Source organism: Streptopelia decaocto (assembly GCF_964273445.1).
Source record: "Streptopelia decaocto genome assembly, chromosome: 2".
Lineage (NCBI taxonomy): Eukaryota > Metazoa > Chordata > Aves > Columbiformes > Columbidae > Streptopelia > Streptopelia decaocto.
The window spans coordinates 30,125,592-30,153,514 of NC_138655.1; the positions used below are offsets into that span (position 1 = coordinate 30,125,592).

At 37.3% G+C, this 27,923-nt stretch overlaps 1 protein-coding gene across 3 annotated transcripts; it reads left to right on the top strand.

Moving 5' to 3' along the window:
• On the top strand, positions 1–26,066 carry SNX16 (sorting nexin 16). 3 transcript variants are annotated; one of them, XM_082047150.1, is made up of 8 exons: positions 1–167; positions 4,942–5,402; positions 9,153–9,239; positions 12,508–12,656; positions 18,103–18,172; positions 21,510–21,646; positions 23,843–23,959; positions 24,235–26,066. In XM_082047150.1, the coding sequence occupies exons 2-8, from the start codon at positions 5,031–5,033 to the stop codon at positions 24,341–24,343; spliced, it is 1,041 nt and encodes a 346-aa protein (XP_081903276.1). In that variant the 5' UTR covers positions 1–167; positions 4,942–5,030; the 3' UTR covers positions 24,344–26,066. The 3 variants fall into 3 exon arrangements, with proteins under 3 accessions (XP_081903276.1, XP_081903277.1, XP_081903275.1); XM_082047151.1 differs by lacking the exon at positions 1–167 and adding an exon at positions 375–507; XM_082047149.1 differs by lacking the exon at positions 1–167 and adding an exon at positions 525–904.
• The last annotated feature ends 1,857 nt before the right edge of the window (positions 26,067–27,923 follow it).

Below are 27,923 nucleotides of genomic sequence, written 5' to 3' on the forward strand. Positions count from 1 at the left end.
GGCGGGGCCGCCGGGACTCGTGGTCCCTGCCCGCTTCCTGCCCGCGCGCCCCAGGTACCAGCCCGCCCCCCGCCCCGGGGCGCCGCGCGGGGGGGCGGGGCCGGCCGAGGGGGAGGGGCGGCCCCAGCGGCAGCACGGCAGAGGGAGGCGATCGCCGCGGCGAGCAGGTGAGTGGGGGCGCTCGCCCTGCCGGCCCGGCAGGCGGGAAGGGGCGAGCAGGGCAGGAGGCGTGAGGCGCCGTGAGGAGACGGGCGGGTGGGCAGGCAGGCAGGCAGGCAGGCAGTGGGGAGCTCGGGCCGGGGCGGCCGGGAGAACAGAGTCCCGCCACCGCCCGTCCCGCGCCGGCCCCCGCCGGCGGCGCAGCTCCCGCGCACCTGTGCGGAGGCGGTTGCACCGGGCCCTGCCGGAGGGGGGCGTCGCGGGCGGTTGGGCTGCGGCGCGGCCGGGGCTGGTCACACCAGGGCGGAACGGCGGGGACGGAAAAGCCCTTCCCCAGGCAGGGCGGGGGTGAGAAGCGGCGCCGCACCTCCGGGGTGGTGCCTCAGCTGTGGCACCTGCCGGTGTGTGGGGCCGTGCGGCTGGGCAGGGCTCGCAAGCCGTGCAGGGAGCACGACCCGCCGGTACCGCGGGCTCGGCGGCCGCTCCTGAAGTTACGTAAAAGGGCACGAGCGCGTTCGGCGAGCGCCGCCGCCCGCGCGCGGGAGTTGCGTCCCCTCCGCGGCGGTGCCGAGCGCCGGGCGGGCCCGGGCGGCGGGAGCGCTGAGCTCCGGGCGGCGCTGCCCGCCCCACGCCCGCAGCGGCGACCGCCACTCCAGGGCTGTGCCGGGCGCTGGGAGCTGACTGAGATACCGACGGGTTTTGTTTGGTTTCCAGCTGTTTCAGAACCATGAAGTTGTAGGCAGAGGTAGGCAACGTAAACACGTCCTGCTGTGGAATTTGGGAGGGGAGTTCTCCTCGGTTGTTTCCAACTTGGTAACAGACTCTTCGGGGCAGGAATTGCCCTCTTCTGTGTTCTTATGCATGCGAGGTGTGAATAAATAGACCCCAGTTTTGAGTTCATAAACAGATGAAATGTGTCATTAAACTAACTCGATTAAAGTCGGCACAAAATGTTGGGGTTTTGCTTTCTGTTTTGTTTTTCATTTTAAACCTAACTCGGCAAGTTTTCTCTTTAAATATGCTACTATTTCTTCCGTGGTAGCACTTAAATTCTAAACAAAAGCCAGCCTGACTGTTGTCCAGAGGCATAATACATGTAACCAGATCACAAATAGTATCGCATAGCTAAAAGTCTTCTAAATCCAATTAGAACTGTTAAATAAGGATTGTTTTGTTTCTAATCTATTATCCTTGAATTGCGTGGCTTACGTGTTTGTCAGTGAACATTCAAACCATTAGCTTAAAAGGGTTTGGAATTGCGATAGCTGCAAGGTGGAGGCAAACCATTTTTAAGTGGTTTTTATTATAGTCCATTTGCTTCACCCGCAAAAAGGGAGGTGGCTGTTGTAAACACCCTGTAGGGTAAGTTGGTGTCATACTGTTTTGTAGCATGTGACAGCAGGGTTCCTGGGACTCGGCCGTATCCTGTTTCAGATGGAGCAGTTCAGTACATCCAGCAAATATTCCCTTGTTTTTATTTCATTCTTACCTTACAGTTGGGCATCAAACTAAACTGAATACAGGTTCAGAACAGGGAACAAATTTCTTACAAAAAGTAAATACCTAGACAAGGAAAAGAGTGCGGCTGCTGGATTATCTCTTGGGTGTTCTGGAAGCTGGTGTGGTGCAATGATTCTACTGGTTTAGTGCATTGACATGAGACCAGTCCATGGTGAAGCTTGGGTAGTAGCAGACTGTGCACCTGTATCTTCCATCCTCATTGCACTCGTGTAAACAAGGATCTGTATGGTTTGCCCAGAAGTTTGGTTTTTTTTACCAAATGGTTTTCTTTTCCTTTTATTGCATGAGTTTGTAGTAAACTTATATATTAATAGAAAAAGCTTGAGTCTGAAGGTTGTAACACTCATTTGAGCATTGTATTCTTTTTATAATGTTTAGTCTTCATAAAGTGTAAATTAATGTGATTTTAAGCCCTGTTGTCATTCATACCATGTAAATATTTTAGATATTTAGAAATTGTTAATTTTTACTGTATGTGTTTATGAGCCTGAGTTCTGATGTAATATCTTTTTTCTGTTTTCTGGGGAAAAAAAAAAAAATTACACAGTGTGGCCTTTTCTCACTTGGCCTGACATTTCTGTTACTCAAAGAATACTCTTATGCTACTCTTCAGAGTTTATAGGAATCTGGGTGTGACACTGGCAGTATCATTCCCACTTATTTATCTATGGGTATGCTTACTGTGTCAGATTGAGTTCAGAATATCCTTTAGAAGCAAATATCATGACCATTTAATATGCATTGGGTCACAACTTGCAATGATCTTGCAGAGTACTAAAGAAAAACAGAAAATGTACCCTGGGAGCAGACCTAATGCATTCCCACTGCTAATGAGTGTTCAGTCAATGGTACCAAATTACAGTTTGTCTGACATAAAAGCTGCTGAAGCATGTGCAGTATAGATGTCGGATTCTTAGTATCAAGTGTTTTGCTCTGTGAAGCTCTGCAGCCTTTCAGTTACATATGTGCAGTTAAGAGCAGTAGTAAGTATCCAAGCTCAAGATAGTAAATTCTTGACTGGCATTTCACTTTTAAAGACAGAAGTTCTTCCATAAGAGACACTGTTCAGAAGTATTGTGACTGGTAAAAGTGTTGTCATGGTTTGTCGTTATTTTGTTTTGTTTTGTTTTTCCCAAAAAGTCCTGAAAAGCACAGGCTTTTTTTTCTTCTCGAAAACTGATTAACTCCTGAGTGAATTTCACAAGATTCCCTGAGATGTGGGCTCCTTTTCCTTTCCTGGTTGAGAGTCATAAAATCATGCAGTAGAACATAATAACCACTTTTAAAAAAATGTACAGATCCTTTGATTTTTTGCTAACTTGGACTCAACTGGGTTCTTCTGTTTATAGTGATTTAATCCCACATGTCCCAGGAACATAGCTGGGTGGGTGATTCTTTAAGGGGATGCTCTCAATTCCTTACTCTGGTAACATGGAAAAGTCAGTGAAGTGTCAAGTGAAAAAGGAGTTACCCTGTTTAGTGTTTTATGCAGAAGAGAATATTGCTAGAGAAAACCAATCAGAGAATACTTTGTCTTGATATTTCTATATCTATTAAAAAAAATTATTGCGAAGCTTATTGTTCAGGGCAGAAAACAGATTCACTTGCTGAGATATTGGTGGAAAAAGGGATTTAGATCTTGGTTTAACTCCAGGAGAATGTCTTGTCTCCAAGACAGATGTGACTTGATGCTTTCAGACTATATGATCAGCTGTCTGACATGTGGAGTTAAGTCACACAACCAAGCACAAGACCATGTTGCAACAGAAGCTGCTGGAAAGTCCAAATCTTGTACCTGACCAGCAAGGTCAATCAACAGGAGTTTACAATAGTGACATTTCTGCTCCCTCAGATGCTGCAAGTGTCCAGCCTCATCCCACAGTGAAGCAGAGCTGCTCCCGAGGAGTCACTGACAGTTTGAAATTGTTCTTGTTGGTTAAGTTTCCTGAGCTTTCTGACATACACAATATGTGAAGATTTTCCTACGTAGCTGAAAGGATGAAGAAGTTTGATTTTTTTTTTTTTTTTTTTTTTTTTCCCCCCTTCACTCGAACTCTTTCAAAAGCATTTTTCACTCTTTCTTGTTGAAGCTGGTTCATTTGATATTTATTTCCTTATTCATATTCGCTAGGATTTATTTTAGCAAGAGAATGAAAGCATCACTTCACCCTGGCAATTAGGAAACTCATTTGGTTTTTGCTCCAGTAGATGATTGATTGTGTATATGACATGAATCAGGTTGATGGTTTCCCTCTTCACAGCCGCTTGCAGCCTCGTGGTTGATTGGAATACTCTTGAGTGAAATGGGTGGTGACTCAAATCCTATTAATCCAAAGAGGTGACCTCTAATTTGCATCTTGTAAGAGCTCCTCTTTGCGTACTTCATTAAAATAAGGAGATGATGCTTTTTTGGCAGTTTACTGTCATCTTAGTTTTCTTCTGCTTTTTTAAAGAAATGTACACATGTGCGCACAAAAGATTAATTTTTGCTTGAAATGGTTCTCTTGAAGAAAAATACGAAGTCTTCTATCTATCTTTCTTTCCCTGAACTTGTTTTTTCCATTTTAATCTGCTGGAATGGAAAACTAGCTGCTATTATAACCCTGCTTTTGATGTAAATGGTTGTAAAACCTAATTGCTCCAATTTGAACTATAGAAATGGCACTCAGTTAACATTGTTACAAATGTCTGCAGCATTATGTGCAACAGAGTTGTTTTGAAAAAATATTTGTTTGAAAACAGATCCATTAAACTTCAGTGAATATGTAATAGATGCAAATAGTTTTTTTCATTTAAGTTGTTTACTGTGTAGTCTTTTGATTTATGTCATGTATATTGTTGCGTGCGTGTTTAGCTCATGTAGTCTGCTCTGGATGTCTTACAGAAGCAATTCTGAGAAAAGTTTCTGTACCGTTTATACTAAACAGCTGCTAAAACTACACCAGCTTCTTATAAAAATTGCTGACGTTTTCAATAAAGCAAAACAGCACTTAAATCATAAAGGACAAAAAGATTTTTCTCTTTTGTAATCTAACTTAGTAAATTTTAATTTTAAGAGTGAAAGACAGAGAATGTCTGTAAGGCTATCCATCAAATCGTAGATATACAATTTAAAAGCAGCATTTTAAATGAAGCCAAATTTCTTGTGAAAATGTGTACCTGTCAATACCATCTCAACACTGATACAAATTTTTCCAAAGCAGTATCTTAGTGTTGCTTTTACTTAAAAATTACAACAATATTTTCTCTCCTTTACTGCAGGTATTGTTCTTGAAAAGAGGAGAAAACATGGCTTATGCAGTGAATGAACCTTAAACTCCTGGGCCGAAAACAGGTTTCTTTCATGAAAGATGGCAACACCATACGTACCTGTTCCAATTCCTATTGGAAGTTCATCACCCAGCTTTACAAACAGAAACCAAAGAAGTTCTTCTTTTGGGAGCATCTCAACGAGTTCCAGCTCATCAAAAGGACAGCTGGAGGACTCTGCCATTGGTAGTTTTAAAAAGACGAGCGTGCCTGACCAGATTGGTTCTACATCATCTGCGTGTAGTAGTCCACTTGTTAGGACTAAATTTATAGGTGTGGATACATCCATAGAATACTCTACTCAGCCCGTAGAAGAAATAGAGCAGAATTCAGATTCCAGGACCTGGGAAGATCGACCATCCACACCTACGATACTGGGTTATGAGGTGATGGAGGAAAGGGCAAAATTCACTGTAAGTTTTGGGGATAGATAGTATAGTTCATATTCTAATGACAAGATAACAATTGAATGTACTTTGCATTCTCTTTTAGTAGTCAATCTTGCAGTTCAGGGATATTGGAGTACTTTATAAATACTAATTTAACTTCCAAGTACAAGAGAATATCATTCCTGTTATACAGGTGGGGAAATTAAAACTTGGAGGCAGTGTTTCCTCTAATTGTGTACGTGGGATAGAAGGAATTCATTCTACTTCAGGTATCAATTTCTGCTAGAAAAGGCAGGAATTCCTGCAAAGTTACAAGTCCTTGTGAAACTGAACTTGTAGAAGCTATGGATAGTTAAATATCTTAAATAAAATGTAGTCTTTTATTTGAAATGAATGGTAAGATATGCTGATATTTGCCTTTTACAGTTATTGTTAACATACAACATTTGCATTAAAATGCAGACACATAGTTTTTGGCTTCTTGCATTGTTATGTTTAGTTTCTAACGTGGGGAAATGTTCTGAAAACAGCAGAGTGATATGTCGCATCTGCAATATCTCATGGCAGAAAACCAGTGTAACTGATTTATATGGATTTTTTTTCAAAATGTACTGTAGGCGGCAATTCAGATTTTTTTTTACATGCCATAAATATATTAACACATTTGTGCATTTGTTTTTGTCATTGAAACATTTCTTTGAGATAACTCAGCAATGCTTGTGGGACTGATGGATGTTGGTTGTTACTAGTTAGTTATTAATAGTGATACTTTAGGAGAGCAACAATCACAAATAGGTAAGGAGGAGGAAATAGCAGACAACTTTTTTTTTTCTCTTGTTTTCTTTTAGAGAATTGTGGAATCTGCTGTCCTTAATGTTGAAATACTAATAAAATCATCAAGTTCTTTCTGCAAAAAAATAACTGATGCTGTTTTTTAATTATTTAGGAGTGATGGTTTGTCTTATCATAAGGTTTTCAGTTTCTATCATCTTCGTGCAGGGTAGCATAAGAACCAATTATTTTTTATATGTAGATTAAAATTTTAAATAATACCTTCAAAACTATAACTATGTTATTATTAAATTGACAAGGGTCAGTCTGAAAATATGCCAAGGCATATTCCAGTTTGCATGTACAATGTTATTCAACTGTAGTTACCATGACAACTTTGACTCCTTATTTTATGTAGAAGGCCAGGTTACAGTACACATGAAATATTCTATATTGTTAAAATGCTTGGATGCATTTTTGCTCTTTCTGAATTCACGTCTGTTGTTATGTTTGTTTCTGAAGTGCATAATTAACTGGGTTTTCTTTCAGTTGCACTGTTGAAAATAAGCTTGCTATTGTGCATTAAAACCAGCAAGTAATTAGTCCTAGAAGTTTTGGTTGCTTCTGCAGTGCAGAATCAGTGAGACAGAAGACAGTGGAAATTAAGTTGAAATCAACTGTAAGAGAGGGAGACTCAACTGCTGAAATTTTTTTACTGTTTGTTAGCATCTCATAGTTCCCAGGAGTATGATTTTGAATTACTTAAGCTGGGTGATGTACTAACTTCAAGAGTTAAATGTTAGTGCATGTTGGAACACAAGGCTGCTGAAGCTTATGGGACAAGAAACCTAGGCTGAAGAATGTCCGTGTTTATAAGCAATTAGTCTCAAATGAGTTAGCAATCCCAGAATGGTCAATTAGCACTTCTTTTTTTTTTTTTTTTTTTTTTAAACCAACTAGAAATGATAATTAGAAGCTCAATCAGCCAGAGATTTTTACTAAATATTGACATATCTTCATTGAATATTTTGTATTTATGGAATAAGGCAATTCAGGATTGCCTAGAATTATGTTAATTTGTCAATATTAGTAGGCTTTTTCCCCCAAGACCTTATGTGAAGGAATTGACACTTGATTTTGTGATATTCTGGTTTTTCTTCTTTATTAATTATAAATCTTAAAGAAAAAAGAAAAAACAATCCCCACATTTTTCTCAGCTTTGGCAAGAAAAAATGTTTGTTTCAGGTTGACCATATTTTTTTTGACCAGTAATCATGAGTCAATTGTGCTCCTTATTACAATTAAGTCAACCATAATTTGTGAAGACATTTTTAAAGTTGTCTAACTATTCAAAGTGGTGGTCAGACTAACTGGATTTTTTTTCATGTATGCATTTGTAAGCAATGCCTTTGCAGAACTTTTAGTAGAACAAAATAATAAAATACCGTTTAGCAAGTAAATCCAGAAGTATATTCCAGACCTTCTTGTTCTGTGTTTTACTGTGTACTAGCAAAGAGTCTTGACAATTTTATATAGCAGTTCTGCTCTGTGAAATTTTAAGAAAATAAAAATGTTTATACTTTTGGTAAAACATTTGGCCAAACACACAGAAAATGGAAGGCAGAAGAGTTCAGTTTTAATGCTGGCTTCACAGACATGTCTTGCAGCTTGAATTTTAAACTCTAATAGCGTTTTGTTAATGACTGAAATATTGCCTCTGGAGTCCATGACTTCCACAGATGATACTGCTTGAAAGTGGAATTCTGTGTTTAAAAAGTAGATAAGAGAAGTGCTAGCTGAAAACTTGCTTCAATTTGCACCATAGTTATCTGTAGTTTGTGTAATTGTCTGCAATTTAATGTATCATGGAATACAAAAAAGCTAAAAGCACCCTCACATGTGTACAGAAGTTGGATAGCACTGAGATTATCACATGCTGAGACTGCAACAAGAAAAATATATTTATCAGTCAAGACAACTTGCTGTGAAAACACAAAATACTGGAGAAGATTTTACTATGTAACACTTTAGAACATGTTTTAAATAGAATTTGGTTGAATGCCTGAAAGGGATTATTTATCATTATGATTCCAAAAACATCTTTTTCTTCATTGTATTTTTTAACTAGAGAACACCAGGACTGGGAAAGCTAGCGCCATGCAGAAAGTGAGGTTGTAAAATGAGAACCCTTCTTCTGTAGACACTGTTCAATATTTTTCTGTTTGAAGTTGTGTGTTATTAGATTCATTGTGTTCAGGCATTTGAATATCAGTCCTCGTAAAAGGTAATGGTTTGCTTTACAAAAAAAAAATGTTTATCCATTTGCTTTTAAATAGGATAATGGTACTGCTGTGCTGTTGTCTTGCTAAATCTGATTCAAAGGATCCATTACTTCTGTTCTACAGTGGTAGTATAATCATTCTGATGCAGTTATGTCGGGAAGTGGTTGTATTTTGCGTGGAAAGACAAAACCTAGTATTCAAGACAAATGGAACCAGAGGAGGATGTTATTTTTATCCTGGTATCACTTTTCCTTGTGAAACAAGTCAGATGAGACATTTTAAAACAATGTAACACTCAGTACCTGATTATTACAGTCATCTCAAACACATATTAGTCTCAAGGATTAGTGAGTAAAAAATTTGGCAAAAGTTGAAGTAGATCGCTAAAACATACTTCACTTACCTCTTTGAGAGCTGAGACTTGTTTTTTACCTGGGGAAGAAATGTGGATGCAATTTCACAAACCCTTTATTACAGATAGAAAACTTAGTTAAATGTATTTAGGAATTATTGAAGCTTTTTTAATTTCTGAAATTAATTTATACTATTTGTACTGATAATTAAATTGGGGCGGGGGTTTTTGTTTTATTTTAAAATCCAATTGAGGACTTTTTATCTGTGAGTTTTGTTTCATTAAGAAATAAAGGATAATTTCAGCCTTCCAGACAATGGCAGCCTGAAGTTCTGCACATTTTTCTGATATTCTTGTTTTTCCACACAGGTGTACAAAATACTGGTAAAACGAAGTCCAGAGGAAAGTTGGGTGGTTTTCAGACGGTATACTGACTTCTCCAGGCTTAATGACAAGGTGAGAATTATATTCTGGTAAATTCTCAGCTAAATTGCCTCACTCTTCTTTCATATTTCATTGTGTCTAACGTTTTTGTCACTTTTTTCCTTTTCTTGCTTTTTTTGCTGCATATAAAACACATACTATATTCACGAATGAAAAACATATGATTCCACATTTTTTCAAAGATACATGAAATAGCTACAGCTGGTGTAAAAAAGGTCTTTCTTCATCTGAAGCTGTTAGTGTCCTTCATACTTTATTCCTAGTCTCTGTGATAAAGGAAATCAACTCTTTAATAGTTGTATTCCTTGCATGGAAATAGAACTAGAAGCCTGTATTCTCTTGCAGGGGAATGATCCAGTAATTATTCGGTCCTTTTCAGTGCAACAAACTCTACTTTTTCATGATATAACTGAGGTTTCATGAATGTAACAAGTTCTTCTTATGATAGTCAGTTTTCATTTATTTTCAGTGTCTTTGAAGTTAATTGTGAAATATTATATTAGATTTTTGAAGCTGAAGGCAGAAATGCTGGGTAAATAGGAGTTCTGGGTCAGCAACTTAATATTTTTAGAACACTTGAAAGTCAAAAATGTTTGTCTAAAAAGCACAAGTTTTTGTTGTTTTTTTTTTTTTTAATTGGTAGATAGTGTTTGGCTATCCCATTTAGCATTATTTCTATAGAAGCATAGAAGTAGAAGAACAGAACTGCACTTTTCCTTGTCCTATTGTTCCCTTTCATTCCAAGTTTAACATATTCTCTGCTATTACATTCTTTCATGTTCAAACTTGTGACTTAGTAAGGGATTTTTTGTTTACCTGTTCTGCTTCTTGGATCAGTGTGCCTAATCAACTAAGAACTTAATGCTGCTGAAGTTTTGAATATGGACTTGAACTTCCACATTTCTCTGGGTTCTTGCTTTGACCTGTTTGAGTATCTTTTTAGGCTACCTGTAAAACATCAGTGTGGTCTAAAACTACCACACATTGTTCAATCTGAATTAGTTTATAAAGATTTCTTTCTGAAGAAATTTCTGTCTTTTAATTGAGTCTATCCTAAGTTAAGGAATGTATTGGAAAAAGCCTGACTTCTTTTAAGATAATGACATTCTGGGGGTTTCAACTTATTTCAGAAGTCAAGTCATGTAAAAGTTTGTATTTTGGTCAGCTACGCCATATATAGGTCAAGAACTGGCTTACAGGTGTTGACTTTTAGTGTGGTTATTAGTAGTCTGAAAAATTAAAATTCCAGACGTATTCATTTTAGATTAGATATTTATATTTTACAAGTGAATTCCTTAGTTTTGCAGTCAAATCTTCGACAAAAATGTTTGGCTTCTAGCTTGATTTATAGGTGTTAGGATTTCTGTTTAAAAGGAAGAATTTTCCCTGTGTCACTGACTGAAGCTTTTTCATCTTTCAGTATACATCAAAACTTCTATTATGTTCCTGTTCTGTAATTCTCTAGAAGTTTCAGAACTATGGTATGTTTCAGTTCCTGAAGCTGACATTGCTGCATTATAAAAAGCATAATGTCTTAAGAACTGAAGAGTAAATGGTTATATGCATGCATCAGTGGTTCAAAAGGTCTGGTGAAACACTTCCAGCTCCTTGTTCTCTAATAGCAAATACAGACATGAAATTGCATGCGTGTATGCTTTCAGGATTTTCTGTACCCTACCTCTTAGAAATCCAATACAAACAAGACAAATACACTGTTCTATAAATCCTTTTCCCACCATGCTTCTTGAGGTTGGTGGCAAATTATTAGTTTCCTGAAGTGGTATTAGAAACTTGGCATTAAATGCCAACTGAATTGAGTAATCGATCGTTATCATGGCTGTATGGATCAGTTTGATTGAAGTATTAACAAAGAGGGAGTGGCTTTTCAGGAAGACCATTCAAAGACAAAAGAGCAGTATGTTTTGTATGTGTCAGGCATTTACTTACGCTCAGGTCCAAACTGAGGTGAGAGCTGGACTTCGGCAGTGGCTAAAAATGGACAAAATGTGAGAATAAGAATGATGTCACAGTGGGGACATGTAGATAAAATAAGGATTAGACGATTGAGTGAATGCAGCTCAACTAACTAATAGAAGCAGCTAGTGAGCTTAGTATCCTTTATTTGCCCTGATTTGTCAAATAACATAAAGAAGGCAACATAGATAAGCTGTAGGATCCTAGAAGGTGTTTTGTACTTCTACCAGTTTCTGAAATAATTTTAGTAAGGAACAGCTAGTAAAATAGAAATGAATTGGAGTAAAAGAGCTCAAAACCATGAACTCTCCTTTTATGAATGAAATTACTAAGTGCAGTCCCAGGTTAAGAACTGAATAGATTCAGAGTGTGAGCAACAAGTTCTTAGAATGTCAAAGCTGTCTACTTTGCTGGCAATGAAAAGGTTATGAAAACTCCATACTTACTGAAAGAACACAAATAAAAGATGGCAGCGAAGGAATCCAATGTAAAGGAAAGATGAGATATTGCCTGTATGGGTACACAAGAAGCCACATGGTGATCTTAAAGTCAAAAGTAACTAAAAAAAACCCCACAAAACACAAATAGAGATTGGCACAAGGGTAGTAGTACAGACTTCTGAAGACTAAGGCAGAAGTGCTGAGATGCAAGATGGACTGTCACAGGATGCTAAGAGCAATAGATGATGTTCTGTAAATCACTAGAGCCAGAAGTAAGGGAAGGAGGCAGTAAACAGATCTATTACTTGAAACTATGGGAAGTAACTAGCAAATGATACAGAAAAGATTGAAATACTGTTTGTTGCTGTAATATTAAAAAATTCCATTTTGGTGGATGCTGAAACATGACAGAATATGAGGGGTTAGGAGCAAAGGCTGAAATACAGACATTTGGCTAGATGCATAGTGCTTAGTTTTGTTTTAAGAGCAACTAGTGGGTTGGAGGAGTATGTGAAGAATACCCTTCTGTCCCCAAAAAATGGTGGGAAAAGAACTTTGTGAAGTTTATTACTGTGCTGGTAGAGATGTTGAACAAATAATGAATAAAGAAATTAACCATTTTTCCCTGAAACTGTCTCTCATGTCACATGTGTAATCTATCATAGAATCATTTTGGTTGGAAGAGACCCTTAAGATTATCGAGTCCAACCATAACCTAAATCTAGCACTAAACGTGTGACGATGTAGGGGAGAGACGTGTAGAAAAGATGCTGGATCCAAGCAAGTCAGTGCCCTGCGTCAAATTCAGTACTTCATCAGGACTTTTTTTCTTGGTTTTCTTAATTTGGTTTCGGTTTTTATTTCAGCTAAAAGATATGTTTCCAGGCTTTCGGTTGGCCCTTCCACCAAAGCGCTGGTTCAAGGATAATTATAATCCTGACTTCTTGGAAGATCGTCAGTTGGGACTACAAGCATTTCTCCAGAACCTAGTAGCTCACAAAGATATTGCTAACTGGTACGTAATTAAACTTTGCTTGGGGCTTGGGATTTTTTTTGTGTTCTAAGTCCTCATAGAGGCTTTTAGGCTCTAGCAGTATGGGACATAGACAGTAAGGAACTTCATTAACACTCACGTTGTGCATTTGGTCATTATGTGAATTATGGTGTCCTATTAAATTAATCCCATCTTAACCTAAGCAAAAAAGGAGAATTTGATTGTACGTGGTTACCTATTAAGTAAAAGCTGTAATATTTAAAAACGTAGACTAGTCCCATGTTTATTCCTAAAACATTACTTCCATGTGCTGAGTGCAGAATTTATATATAGTTAATTTATATTGAAATTATAAGTTAGGCTTTCATAATGGAAGGTACCTGCTGTATTATGTGATTAGTTCTTAAAATGTGTATTAAACTAAAGAATTCTAATTGACATGGTGTGATACTAGTAGAAGTACCTTCATAGATTATTTTACTTACGTAAATGTAAACCACAAATCAAAAAATACTTAAGAGTCTGAAAAACATAATATGTTTAAGCAACAAAGTGCAGAAGTCTCTTTGAATGTTATATTTTTTCATACGAAGTGTGAAATTCTTCCAGAGCTGGAACATGAGTATAATTTTGTCAAATGAAATATAAGATATTTTTAATATAGGCCAAAAGATAATTCTGGTAAGCAAGTTGCTAGAGGCAGAGCAGTTAGTTCTAAAAACCTTTTCCAACACCAAAAGTAAAGCTATGAGGTTGCTGTACCAAAGATTCTTTGAGGAGTGAGTCTGAGGAGCTGTTTTCGTCTGAAACTTCATTAAAAATGAAATTCTGTGGAGGAAACAGCATTCCCTTAATTTTAAAGGAACTAAAATGTAAAATTGGTGAGCTGTGGTGTAAGACCATATAATATTCATATCTACTTTACTTTTTAGTAGAATGGCTGTTATTACATTTGACATATTTTTACAAGGCATTTAACTCTTGAATCTGAGAACTAGAGATTAGTAAGTACGTTTGACTTTTGGTGCTGCTTGTAATAAAAAACTTGAAGTGATAAGCAGGTAAATAAAAATAATACTTGGAAAAGTAATAATGTCTTTTGCAGAGGGAAATCTATTTTACAAGTAGTTATGAGGGAGCTCATATAAAATTATTGAAAGACAAGGGGAAAACGATTGATGGAAATTTAGGAGTATTACATACGGAGTTGTGGATCATGATTATGGACACTGGTGTTCAGAACATCTGAAAGTTATCTGGAAAAGAGAATGAACAATGAGATCATGAAGTATCATAGAAGGATCCCAAGGCACTGAGTGACCAATACCACTTGTCATGTCATGAAGTGCAAGATGATAGTAAGTATATACATACAGAATTATAAAATCAGTTGGTTTTTACAACCTGAAAAATAAGTGTTGGTGTTGATACAGTTTTCTGAAACCAGTTCAGTATTCAACAGTAGTCAAAAAGTTGCTTAAAAATTGTTGAACGGGAACTTGAAAGAAGAAAAAATGTTCTTGCTGTGGGAATATGAATTGCATTTCCACATAGTCCAGTGCTGAAACATGGCATTTGATTTCGAAAGAGGATCTGCTAGAAACACAGAGAAGGCAAGCTAGGGCAGATGAAGCTACTGACGAACTTCCCTGCAAGAGGAGTTCTGTTCTCTTTAGTCTGCTGTCTTGAGAAAGGGCTGGCTAAACACGGCATATGAAATCATCAAAGGGATAGGGAAGGTGAGTAAAGAATGTTAATATTTTGGATGATTCATAGTCATCTCTCAGTATGTCACACTGACTTGTGAAGCTTTGTTGAGGGATGTCAGAGACAGAAAGCTTAAATGGTTTCAAAAAGAATTTGGGATCAACATGTGAGTTTCTCTCTAAGTGGCTATTAAACGTTATTATATGGCTGAAATATGTGGCTGAGAATTTTAAGAACTTCATGATTATTAACTTACAGAATAACAGCTGTGCCAAAAAAAGGGAATTGTTCTCTAAATGTCACTTATGTTATGCTGCTGGAGACAGACTAGCGAGCTATGTTGATGTTCAGTCTGCTTAAATAGATCGGAAGGCTTTTTGCTTCATTTTGATGCAGGTAGTTTGATATTTCAGCTGGCTTGTTTGTATCTTGATGATGGTGCATATTGGGCAAAACAGTGTTTTTCATAATTGAAGGCAAAAAAAACCCAAAACATAACTTGTAGGGTGCCTGGCTTATCAGATCCAAAAGGGAATTTAAATGTTTGTGGAATCAGTTTGTATTTTGGTTAATGAAGAGCTAGTTAACTTAAATGTGGTTTTGAGGAAAACTCTGATCTTGGCTGTGTCAGGCTCTGCATGAAGATTAATTTTTTTTAATAAATTCATAACTTGTTGGTATGGCTTATGTTCTAATATTTGTATCTATGGAATGTCTGGATTCCTCAGGAAACTATTAAAACTAGGGAGATCTGTCTGATTTTTATTTTTTCCACCCACTTATTAGAGAATAAAAGGTACTATTAATGGAAATTAATATTTGCACCTTACATGAGCAGTGGTGAGCATCTGACCCAGCTTCCTCCTTAAAAGCTCACTATTTCCTTCTACAGTTTTGGAAGTAAGTCAAACTGGGTTGCACCAAAATGGAAGGAGCCTTTTCTCTTTGCAGAGAAGTCTCTTTCATGTCTCTTTATGCAATGTATTATCATTGAGGTTTATTGACAGAGAGAAATACACACTTCAGGGATAGGAGACTTCACTTGGTATACCTATTTTTTAATAAAACTAGGTTCACAAAGTAGTTTGAAGGTACAATATAGGATGGTATGCAGGTGACTAAATTTGGAGTCTGTGTTTTATGTCTTTTTTTCCTCATATTTTGCCTTGTATTGAAGATTCAGTGATGAAGTTGAAATCCACCCACAGATTTAATGTTATCCAGGAAGTTTCATATAACCCATGAAGTAGGAGAAAGAAGTTTAACCTGCTAAACAGAAGTGTCACTTGACGTTCTGTAGATGACACAGCTCTCGTCTGCCTCCACGCTATGTCAGAAGCAGCGTGAAAGGGACAAACTGGCTGAGCTGCTGGGGCTTGTGTGCTGTACACTGGTGTGCACCAGCAGCGCGACCGCTCCTGAGGGGGATGTCGGCTGGCACAAGAGCCAAGAAAGAAGCCATGTACACTAATCTCTGTTACATGATGCTAACATTTATGCCATCAGGTGCATATTTTAGATAAAATGTTTTCAGGGACTTGTGGCTTCAGTTTTTTGACCTCCTTATGTAAAATAATGAATCTACAGCTTTCAATGTCAAGAAGTTTTGAAAACTACAGAAAAATACAGATTTTTGCCAGCAGCTGTAGGGGAAAGAAAAAGGGAGGAGTTAACTTGATGTAAGTAGATATTATATGTAGATTAGATATTTTTGCACATTTATTTTTCTGGATGTTACATTTTTCACTCACAAGCATAACTACATGTTATGCCATTTTAATGTTACTCTTTAGTAGCACAAAATTACTAGCAAAATGTAGAAATTAAATACTTTAAAAATATGTTTGAACTGAGCTATGTGACTAAGGATGAAGGTATTGAAGAAAATGGCAAGCAGAAGTGTTTCCACATAATGAATTCTTCTGCATTAGGCATATGTGAGTTCATTCAGCATCTTTATGAAAAGAACAATTCAACCATTAAAAAATGGACTTGGGCATCTCACTGGAAAAGCGTCTCTTCAAGCAGATTAAACTGGAGAGGAAAAAAACAACCCCAGTCTTCTTGAAAATGTACTTTATATGCCTGAATGACTTTTCATTTGGTTTGAGGTTGTTTTCTAATAATTTAAGTCATGACTTTGAGTGCTAATCTTGGTTTAAGTAGCAGATTTTTTTTTTGAGTATGTGGGAGAAGGTGTTCTAATAGTACAAGTTTAGACTATGTCTTGCAGAGGTCATGGGTTGATTAATGTAAAACAGTGGAGAGTGCTTGAAAAAAGAAAGATTTATCATATTTGTCATGTAGATGAAGTGGGGAAAGGAATGATGATTGATTATAGGAGAAATTTTTTCAGGTTAGTGTAAATGTTTATGAGGTAAAGGTGGATATGAACAGAAGAATTCTCATGAAACATTGGCCCAAAAAGAATACCTATGTCTTCACATGTGCAATGAACACTTGAAAGCAGGCTTACAAGAATATAACAACAAAATGAAAGTTTAATGTATTTTAGATAAATATTCTTCAGAGCCTTTCTGAAAATAAAAGTGATGGTATAATCAATTATTGCTGTTAGGTGAAGAAATTTCTCTCCACATTTTGCTTGCCAAACCTGAAGCTGTTTTATTAGATTGGTAGCTGGGTATAAGTTTCATTTCTTCTGTTTGTACTTTGCATCTGCCTCAAATGCAGACAATGATCAGAAGCCAGAAAATTAGTTCCTTTTGCCCTCACACTCCCATGGGACTTGGGTGGGAGGAAGAGACAGGGAATGAGTTTGGATTTGCATCTTCTATTTTTGTGCATTCATTGCAGTAGGAGATGATTTAAAGACTTATAGTAGTGAGTGAAATCACAGAATCCCAATACGTTGCTACTCACTAATTAGTTGTGACTAGAATATTCTGATTGGAGGTTATTTATAGAAGAATGAATACAACAGAGCTGGCAAGTCTTAGAAAGGTGGGTGAAGGAACATGGTTGAAGATACTGAAGACTTCTGTGAAAAGTGACGAGCAAGACGCTCAAAGTACTCTAGTAAACCATGAGATGACTCATACTCCCTTCTGGCCTTTGCAAAACAGTGCACAGAGGGGGATGGCAACTGTTACACAATTTTACACTATTTTAAGTTGAATGCGTTAGTTTGACCTGCATCTTTAGAGACGCTATGTAGTATATCCATGGCACATTAACCTTGTCACTTCTTATTCTTTTATAACTTATTTTTGTGTGTATATATAATATATACTGTATGTATAAAAATTATATACTGTGTATAAATCAATTGACTGTGATTTTAACAAAGCAGAGGTACTGAAAAATGCTTACTTCCACTCTTTTCCTGAAGGGATCTGCATATGGATTTTAGCAGCATACTCTTTCATCCATCTTTTAATACTTATATTTCACCAGGATAATTTTTCAAACCTCATCACTACCAAAGTGATAAACTTGTTTGTCAGTTGTCATGTAGCATACAATTCTATGAATATTTGAAAAATCATGTTAAAGGTGATTTACTTGCTGTTTGAAATCTCTTTAAGTGTACTTGTGCAACTTAAGTCAGATTTTAAATACTGTCCCTTTTTAACATACACAGCTGAGACTTAATAGTTTAACATTATTTTGAATACTTGGGAGTAAATTTGAGGATAGATGTTTGTGCCCCTTAAAGAAATACTGCCCTTGTATGATCATATGTAAGTGTTGTTGTTTTTTGTACTTAAAGTAATTTGCTCTCTTTTACTTGCTAAAGCCTTGCAGTGAGAGAATTTCTTTGTCTGGATGATGCTCCAGGTCCTTTTGACAGTCTAGAAGAGAGCAGGGTAAGTGATATGTAACATGATAAAAGGAGAATGCAAAAGGCAGTAGTTATTGTTAGAATATTGTAAAATCTGCTGAACGGTATGGAATGAAACATTTTTATTTCTGCCTTTTCACAAGAATTTCCAGATGGATGTATTTCTTAAACTGACACAGTCTGATTATTGATGCACACTGATAATCCTTGATTGCTGTAACTGATCCCTGTCCCAAGACATCATCTTTCCCTTTTTGCCTTTTATGACCAATGGATGAAATTTTTTTTTAGGGCAACTATTTATATAAGGCAACTATTAAATATAAGGAGAGGTTTTGTAGGTTTACATTCAGCATGTTGTTACAATCTGTATAACTTGGACTTCAGGTCTTGCAGTAAAATGTTCTTGCTGTGGAATGTAATGAAAGTTTAATTCTGACCACGAAAAATAGTGTTCTTGCAGATAATTGAGTAGTGTCAAGTAGTGTTGTAAAAGAGCAACCTTTTGACATGCAAATCAGCACACTGAAAAAATAATACTGTTTGCTGTGGCTTATTTTATTTGAAGTATGTTTCACTGGCATGCAGAGCTATATCAAGTCTGTCTAGAATGGGTCATCTTAGTTTTCTTGCTTTATAGAGTAATGATATGTTTTTAGAGATCATGGATGTTAAGTGCTGCTCCTTCAACTGAATTTATATTTACCAGTTTGTTTTGTTTAAGTGGGATTGCCTTGACTCTTGTTAAATTATTATGTACATCTGAAGGATGTGGTATGTTTTTTGTGTTATGAGCTCATATTTGATCTCTATACATAGCTATTCAGATAATTAATTAAACTTAAGTGCCTTCTTCATAGAGATTTTCATCCTGCATACTGTGGCAAAATCTCATAGGATTTTAGGCAAACTATTAAAATAGCTGCACTATTATAGTTTTAGCTATTAACCATTTCTGTAAAGTTTATGATACAGCTGTCATAAAATTCTGGTCTCCAGGCGATACTCCTCGCTATTACAGAATGGTTGAGGTTGGAAGGGACCTCTTGGGATCAGAATCTATTCCAACCCTTCTGTGCAAGCTGGGTCAGCTACTGCAGGTTGTCCAGAACTGTGTCCAGTGAGGTTGTGTATTTTCTACAGAGGAGACTTCACAGCATCCCTGTGCAACCTGCTCCAGTGCTTGATCATCACCACAGTGAAAAAGTAGTTTTGTGTGTTCAATTTCCTGGGTCTTAGTTTGTGACCATTATCTCTTATCCTGTCAGTGGGCACCACTGAGAAAGAGCCTGGCTCCCTCTTCTTCATCCCTTCCCATCAGGTATTTATACCTATTGATAAGATCACCCCAAGCCTTCTCTTTCCAAACTGAAGTCCCAGATCTCTTATCCTCTTCTTACATGAAAGATGCTCAAGTCCCTTAATTATCTTTGAATCCTGAGCCTTGGGGTTTTGGTGGACAGCAGTCACAGAAATGTAGGCAACATAGTTAGTCACTAAAGCTTTTTTTTTTTTTTTTTGGTCATATCCTTTGCAACTGTTTCCATAAGTTCTTTCCCTCATGATCTACTGAAGAAGGAAGCAAAGCTCTCTTCAGCTGGCCTGGTTCTGTTGCTCTTTCAGAACTTACAGGGAAAATTGTTCCCACCTGAGTATTAGAACTGCACCAGGCTCCAGCTCTTCAAGGTGCAAGATGTCTCATTACACACCATTCTCTGATAGGTCTTTCTCAGCTTCTGTTCACCTTTCTGCTGTGGTGGCATCCTTCAGACTGTGTCAGTGTTTTCCTATTCAGTTGTGAACAGTGACTGCCTTCCCTTGGGGAACTGATACACAGATTGCAACTAGAGATGATTTTTTCCAAAAGGGTTTTTTTAGTTCTCAGAACATTGAAACACTTCACAACACCCGTGGAATATTTTAGTTAAGCTGTGCATAAATCTAAAGGTAGGAGTGATGTAACTTAACTATATTCTTAAGGAAATAATGGCCAGTTTTCACTTAGAGCATCAGCAATCCTGAACAGCTTTATGAAATATACTAAAATTCACTTATTTGGTTTGGATGAAACAGGATGACTGCTTATCTGGAATGATTGCTAAAGGAATTACTAAAAACGCTGTGTGAAGAATAAACTGCATACCACATGTTCTTGGCTCTTGCAGATGTGAATAAAGCTGTGGCTTAACTGATGATTGGTCTTCAGTGCCTGTTAACCAAGATAAATTTGCTATCTGAGGCAATAAAATAATTTAAAACTCCATAGAAAAAAAGAAAGGTTATTGGATTGAAAAACACTGCATTTGTTTGAATTGTGTGATTACAGGAAAACTTAACATTTTCAAGAAGTTGATAAGTCTGCTTCAATTAAAGCTAAGAAAATAGTAGTTTCTTGATGTTTGTAGCCCATTTTAAACTTTGAAAAAACAGCTTTGTTGCTATGAAATGTTTATAGTCAGTGGATTCTGTGAATTAGTGGTTCGTTGCATGTAATGTTAAGCCAAGAAAGCCTCTTATATTGGTTTCTTGTTTAGCAAGAACACGTAAACTATTAAATCAGAATTGCACATTCCTGTTGGTACACTTGCTCTTCCCAGTAGTAGACCAGCAGGCTCTGTGCCAGCACTTCTGTCACTCCCTGCTTGCGGTGGATGTTGCATTATACGTTGGCTCTTCACATTAAGCTTTGAGATTGCTCCCTGTGACATTCATCAGGGTGTGCTATATATACCTGTCATGCTCAGCAGAGTAATACAACTTCCTTACCACAGTTGAGCAGTTAGTGTTCTTTGCGTTTCATTAAACCTTTTCAAAGTTGTTTTTTTTTTTTGCAGTGGTCTTCTTACTCTCATGATTGTCGAATTTGTAACAGCTATTTGGTACAGAACTGTACAATTTTGTCTTTATCCTGGGTAAGGGAAGAACGTGTATTTTATCCAGATATTTCTGGCATCTTGGAAATAATTAGATACTTAGAAAATGACTTCCAAGTCACGTGAAAGCAAAGCTTAAATGAGGGGAAGGGGGTAGTTCAGATGATGTTCCATATAGGCAAAAAGGTTCAAAAGTAGGGACTGTGCACCAAAGGAGAGACACCTCTTTCTAAAGTCTCTTGTGAGACAAACAAATGATGTGATAGAGTATATTCATTGCAGTTTATTATAATAAATTCTTTGTTCAAAGCAAAGCAGCATTGTTTTATTAAGGACAGAACTTTTAAAAAAAAATTTCTACCTTTTAATGAAAATTATTACAAAGAAAAGCAGCTACCATTTTGTTATAGGTTGATGTTTCTAAAAGAAAAATCAATAACATCAGTCCACTGAAGTTAAATGGAAGATGCTCTTAAATTTGTCTTCTAGGCTTTCTGTGAAACTCTGGAGGAAACAAATTACCGTCTACAAAAGGAACTGCTTGAAAAACAAAGGGAGGTTGAATCGCTGAAGAAATTGTTAAGTGAAAAGCAACTTCATATAGATGCTATTGAAAGAAGAATTAGGTATGTAGAAATTGTATGGGGTTTAGAAGTTTATTTCCATGAAGGTATTTTCTCCATGTAGTCACAAACACCAGCTTTAGATGTATTATTGGAAAAAATTTTCTCAAAATAACCACACACAAAGCAACATTTTCAGTAGGCTCTTTCTCATATGCTGGCTAAAAAGTTGTTGTTTAGTACATGTGACTGAGAAATTGTTGTCCCATCTTTTTTTTTCTGAGCTAACAGGGTTTATGTTTCCTGATCCTTTAAATCCTGTAAAGATAAGGCAAATAATCAATTCTGGTTTTGAGATGTTGGATATATGAAATGCCCTGCTAGAGATGAGAAAAGTGGAAAAATGGCTTTGAGTTATAAAATTCCACCTGTACTCAAAGTTTTGACAGAGCGCAGTGATCAAGCAATTATGTGTCTGTATTAATAATGTGTAACTTTGTTCTGAATTGCCCACAGTGATGCCACAGAAGGCATTTAAATAGCACTGGAGATCGTCATGTAAATCTAAGGCAAAAATGGTGGAGTTGTATTATGAAACTTTATGGTGCTGGTCTACTAAATTTTGTAGAAGGCCCAGAGGAGTTGATGTTGGGTTGTTCAGTGTCCCGATAGACCTGCCAAGTCCCTCATTCTGGGGTTTCCTTAGCAAAGGAGTAAACTCCCGTGGTCCCTTTAGAAGTTATTGTAATACTACTTGGGTTGGTGAGTCTAGCATATCCACTTTGACTAACAAATCACATCTTTGGTTATAAGATTTAAGTGAACTACATTTGGAAAAGGATTTAAATTGAATTGTTGCAGTTTGAAAATTCTGATTTGAATACCATCAGTTTGTCACTTACTCCTGAAGGCAAGTAATTCTGTTTGGAAGATGCTTTCCCTGTTTGACGAGATGGTTATGACGTACTGCTGGCTTTAAACAGTGAAATAAATAACTGGCACTTGGCTAAAACGTCATTATAAGAAATTCTGTGTGACTAGAAATAAGAAGGCATGAGTAATAAAAAGGGATTTCATTTTTTTATTATTTTCTTGAAGACAGACGTTTTTCTTAAACACACAAACACTCTGCCAGTTTCTCGGACATTTAAAATTACTTGCAAGTTGGTCAAGTAGTATCTGAACTCTGGATGGAAAATAACTCCTGTGATTTTTAGTTGTAAAAGTTTCCAAGTGAACCTGTGACCTTGTTTAAGAAATTCAGCTTGTCTGTTGGGAATTGAAAGCAAATGAAACAGGTCTGCCTTTGGCCTTCTTGAAGTGGAATTTTCATCTGATTGCCCAACAAGAATTAAGCATCTTTGGCCTATAGCTCTAAAGGCCAAGTACCTAAGATATATGTGAGGTAGGAAGGGACAATTGGACAAGGCATTGGACTTGTGATGCTGGATTTGGCCCAATCATAGGCACATAATCAGAATACTGCTGACTTATTGCTTAAAATGAGTGCATTAAAATAGAACTGTAGAAACAGTAGTATTAGAGTAATTTTAAAAGTACGTGAAATACAGTAGTATCACTTTTAATACAAAATTGTTCACAAGATTTTCTTTCCAGTTCAGATGGCAACTCTCAACACTAAAATGATGTGTGGCTTCCACACAGAGCAATACTTTGGAAACAAGGGTTTTTTTATAATTTTTCATTACTATATTCCTATTTTCAGCCAGTTGGGCTGCCAACTTGTGTTGCTGTTAGGAAAAATATTATTACTCATCTTTTATTAGTAGGAAAATTTATTGCTCTGAAACCTAATGGGTGACTTTAAAATTACAATGAGAGACTTGGGAAAGTGTTGAAGAAGTCTTTTCATCATCCTGCCTGTCTTCCATCTGACTATGTTTTGATTATAAACCACCTGCCATTCAGGCAAGAGGTGTGTGGTTTAGGTCATCTGCTTGTAATTTCTTACCTGAAGTCATAGTCACTCCTCTGGAACTTGAATTCTGTAAAGCCACTAAATTGTGGTGCAGTGAGAGGATTGAGTTTTGTTTAGGAATAAGCAGCTGGAGCAAATAAAGGATTTAACTAGCAATCCAGTGCAAGCCCTGCACCTCTGTAGTAATAAAAGAAATGGGGCATGTAGGAGTGAGATTGATAGGTTCCCAGAAACTGCACAGTTTTAATTGAAACAAACAGCTCTTCAGTGACAAACGTTTGCTGTACAGATTGGTGGTACTCTGTTCTTATTTGTTGTAGGGATTTATCTTTAGGAAAAATGACTCGACAAATGTCAGGAGAAGGAAGTGAGTGCAGTGGTGAGGTGGAGTCCTCTGCAGTAGAAGCTGACCAGGGAACGCTGGGTGAGGACAGCTGGTAAATATTCTTATTTTACTTATATTTTAATTTGTCTTAAAGTATATTTTTAAATGTTTGGTCTTGCAGAAATTTTGCATAGCTGAGGATTTCACCATTTTATTGTATCTCTCTCTAGCTATCCTATATCCTATAAAGGTCCTCAGGATGGATAATTTCAGATCTGGAATAAGCTGAACAAGCTTTGTAAATGTATTGTGGATTGTGGGCATAAAAAGACTATGGAGAATCATATTAGTTCCCATTTGACAAAGCTTATTGATCTGTTGTTGCAGCTCAGATAAAGAAAACCATGAGGCGTGCTGGAGTGGCTCCGTGGCTGAAAATTCTGTACCAGAAATTGAAGTTGCTGAAGTAGCGTATACCGCTGATGAAGAACACTAGAGCAGCAGTGGCTGCTGTTACCCGGGAAAGGTTCCTGTTTGGGACGTACTCTGTGGGTGGGGACATGGAGTAGCTGCGAAGAACTTTCAGCAAAGAGCAAGAGTGCACATACTGAATGTTTACATAAATCCTTACGAATTATTAATGTAAGATATATACCCAGTGCTGCTTTGATTTCAGTTTTTATCTAGCCTTTATATATTTAATACATTGAAGTCTAATAAGGGCTAAAATCAGCTGAAGTTTAGAAAGTGTACATACACAATTTGGCTGACTTTCCTAGCGGAGTGACAAAAGTTTCACGTTGACTCACCAAACACATCCAACTAGCATGTCATGTCATACTGCCGATGTGACACATTTGATGTGTTCATCTGTTTGGTATTTGTGTTTTCATATTCTTATAGCCATAAATGAATGCTTGTTGAAGTAAAAATGGACTCATCTTACATTTAATAAGAGTGTAGAATGTGTTGGTTTTAAATTCTAAAGTTGAAGAATATTTCTCTGGAAATTTTAATGCAATACAATAGGAAAGCATACAGTACCAAGAGAAAAATACTTACAAAATGGGATTATAGTTGGATATTAAAAAAAAAAAACAACTGATCATATTTGCTGAAGGAACTAATATGAGACCCCCAAAACACTGTGTATTTTCATCCCAAGATAGCATGCTGTAATACTTTTTGTTTGGTAATGCTGCTTTTAAAATCTGGGATACATTTGCCATATACCCATGTTAACAATAAGATCGGTGAGCTTGCCTTTTACTTGGAACACTACCTCTTACCATCTTGCTAACATACATTCATGTCTGTTTAAAAATACTCCTGATTGTATGGAGATGTTTGAAAGACTTGTAAAGAAGCCATATTTTTTCTGTGCAGTTCGTAGCTAGATTGAATCTAGTTGCAATGTATTTTTGTTTCAATATATTGTACACATGGGGATATTTCCGCATGTGTTCTATAGCCTATTTTTCAAAATGTATTAAGACAGGAGATGCACTTTATAATTAAGACCCCATTGTGCCAAGTTCAGTTGGCTAATTGGTTGAGAAAGGGGAGTTGCAGGGAGAGGATTGTGTAGTGCCTTTTTGTATTTTACTTGTTCATTACTGCAGAATTTTGTTACAGTGCTCTGGGTCAGCTCTGTGGAATCTTTGATGCAGCTTGTTTCTGTTCTTCAGTTATTTACTGAAAGTGCCTTGTTTTATTCTGCTTTTCCAATAGGAAGAATGCTGTTCTGTTTTAATCTTTTTTTTCGCCCCTATACCACCCCCATCGTTGTTTAATGTTGTCAATATGCAGTGTCTTTGTGCTGGAGTTTTCAAAGGGAGCTTTGTACTTCAGGCTGTGAATACAATGACCTTCATGCAGAACTGTATAAACCTTCCTGGTGAAATAAAACTATGGACAAAACACCTGTCTTCTCCATTGTAGAAAAAATGTTCAATGCCTTGTCTAGTAAAAGGATAATACTACTATTAGAAAGAGACATTTCTTACCTCAGCGATTTCCTACAGTTACTCAATTTATTGTCTGAGTTCTGTTTGTACCAAAAATTGTCTGCATGAAAATGAATGAGAATTGTGTAATAAGACGCCAGAAAACTTACTGTACTTCTGTTGAAGATAAAGGAACTATTTTCTTTTTACATTCTACATGAATCCTCATAGGTGTTGAGTGAACTCAATAAAATTTTGGCACCTTACTGAAAATTCATGTGATCTTTTGTCAGATGTCACATTTGAAGAGAAGGTTGAACTGTGTATATTAAAATAGTGTTAGCTTTACAACTATCTATATAAATGTTTTTTAAATCTTGAAAAGGTGTTTGGGTCATACTTTCTGAAGTTCTCACGGAAATCTGCAAATTAGTCACTAAAGAAAGCGTGAATATAATTTACAATTTAGTCATGAGAGGGCAAAGGAATAGAAATTTTGTTGTGCTCTGTCTTTAAGGTTTATAAGGTACGTTGCTAAGCCCAAATATTTAGTATCACATGGACAGACAGTTTTGTTTAGGGAGACCTTGATTTTTTTTTAATTAAACTGAGCTGAAAAATGTGAATTTGTTGAGCGGCCATGTGGTATCCCTTAGCCTGAGTTATCGGTTCATGAATGGCTACCCCTGCAAGGAACAGGTGAAGTTTGAGGTGTAGGACCCATGGTGGCCTTGAAATCTTGATGGAGGTCATTTTCAAGTCTGTCCTATACTGACTTTTATTTCTGGTGTGCTTGCTTCCATTCTGGCACTATTTCCACCCATTTCCTTCTCATTTCACTGACTGCTGCAGTGGAATTCTGTGCTCTTCACAGCGAGCAGGGAAGTATTCAAACTGGAATTGTAACAGAGTGAACTATAATTACAGGAATTGCAACCAGCAACACTTTATTTTCTGTCGGAGTTATATCATTCCAAAGGCAATTTTCTTAATACTTCAGCCGCTGATTTACAATGTTTTTATCTTCCCTTAGTTTTAGATTTTAATACATTGTACCCACCTCCATATTACTGGAGTTTTGTTTTGGTTTTTTTAATAATAAATTTAATAATCCTGCAGGATTTTTTTTATCCTCCAAAGCATTTGCGGTCTGCCCACGCCACTTCTCTGCTTTTGATTTGTATACTCCTAAATCAACTAAAATGCTGACTGGTAGGTAATCGAGTCCATGTAAAACTCCCACTTCATACCTTTCCCAGTGTGACCCCATCAGTTACTGTGACTATAATAGTCCCATTGAACCAGCTCAAGGAAGGGGGCGAATTCAGTGATTAACAAAACTGGTGCAGACGGTTGCGGGAGCAGCCTACGCAGCATGTTTTCCAGGAGGCTGCTGTCTGCATCTCTTTGTGTTCAGCATCTCCCTGTTGTTCTGAGAGGTCATAGTTGTGGAGAAAAGGGACATGGAAAGCTCCGGTTGTTTTCACTCTGTGTATCTCATTAGACCACTAAGTAGTTTGATTTTTCTCTCTGTGGTTTCTGTCCCTTCATTGAAACGTAGCTATGAAGCACTGGCGCTTGTCCTGCCAGAAATTTGCATTTCTAGTAAAACTGGTAACAAATGCAACTTTCTGTAGAAAGTTTTATGTGGTTTTGTCTGTGGGTTTTTTCCCTGTGCTACAGCAGGCTCCCGTACACGTTGGGGCAGGGATTCTGAAGAGTTATACCCTGAAGCTGTGGCTGCAATCAGGGTTTTTTTTAAGAAATGTAGACACAAGTCAAGGCCATGAATCACCAAAGAAGGGAAGAATCCTGTAGGGAGTACATCCTTTATGGAATACCAGGTCTAGGGGTATTTCTTCCTAACATTCTTTTCTATATCTCAGTTAAAATTTTGTGCCAAAGATCAGTACATTAAGATGCATAGATAGGTCCAACATTCACAACTGGATATAAGGTTTTGCTATGAAATACAAGGCTTGGTTTAAGGGATGCGGGTAACCAAATTATGCCCTTGAATCCCTGTTTCTTTGTTTGAACTCGGGGCACTGATCGTGCAGCTGTCCCCTCTTTTAAACAGTTTGTATTCCAGGTGATCAGTGTACTGACCAGTGCAGTTTGTCGTCCTAT

Coding starts and splice junctions, on each gene's coding strand:
- SNX16 (XM_082047150.1), top strand. CDS start 5,031: ATGGCAACACCATACGTACCTGTTCCAATTCCTATTGGAAGTTCATCA. Junction 5,403..9,152: donor AGGAAAGGGCAAAATTCACT/GTAAGTTTTGGG, acceptor TTTTCCACACAG/GTGTACAAAATACTGGTAAA. Junction 18,173..21,509: donor ACAGTCTAGAAGAGAGCAGG/GTAAGTGATATG, acceptor TTTGTCTTCTAG/GCTTTCTGTGAAACTCTGGA.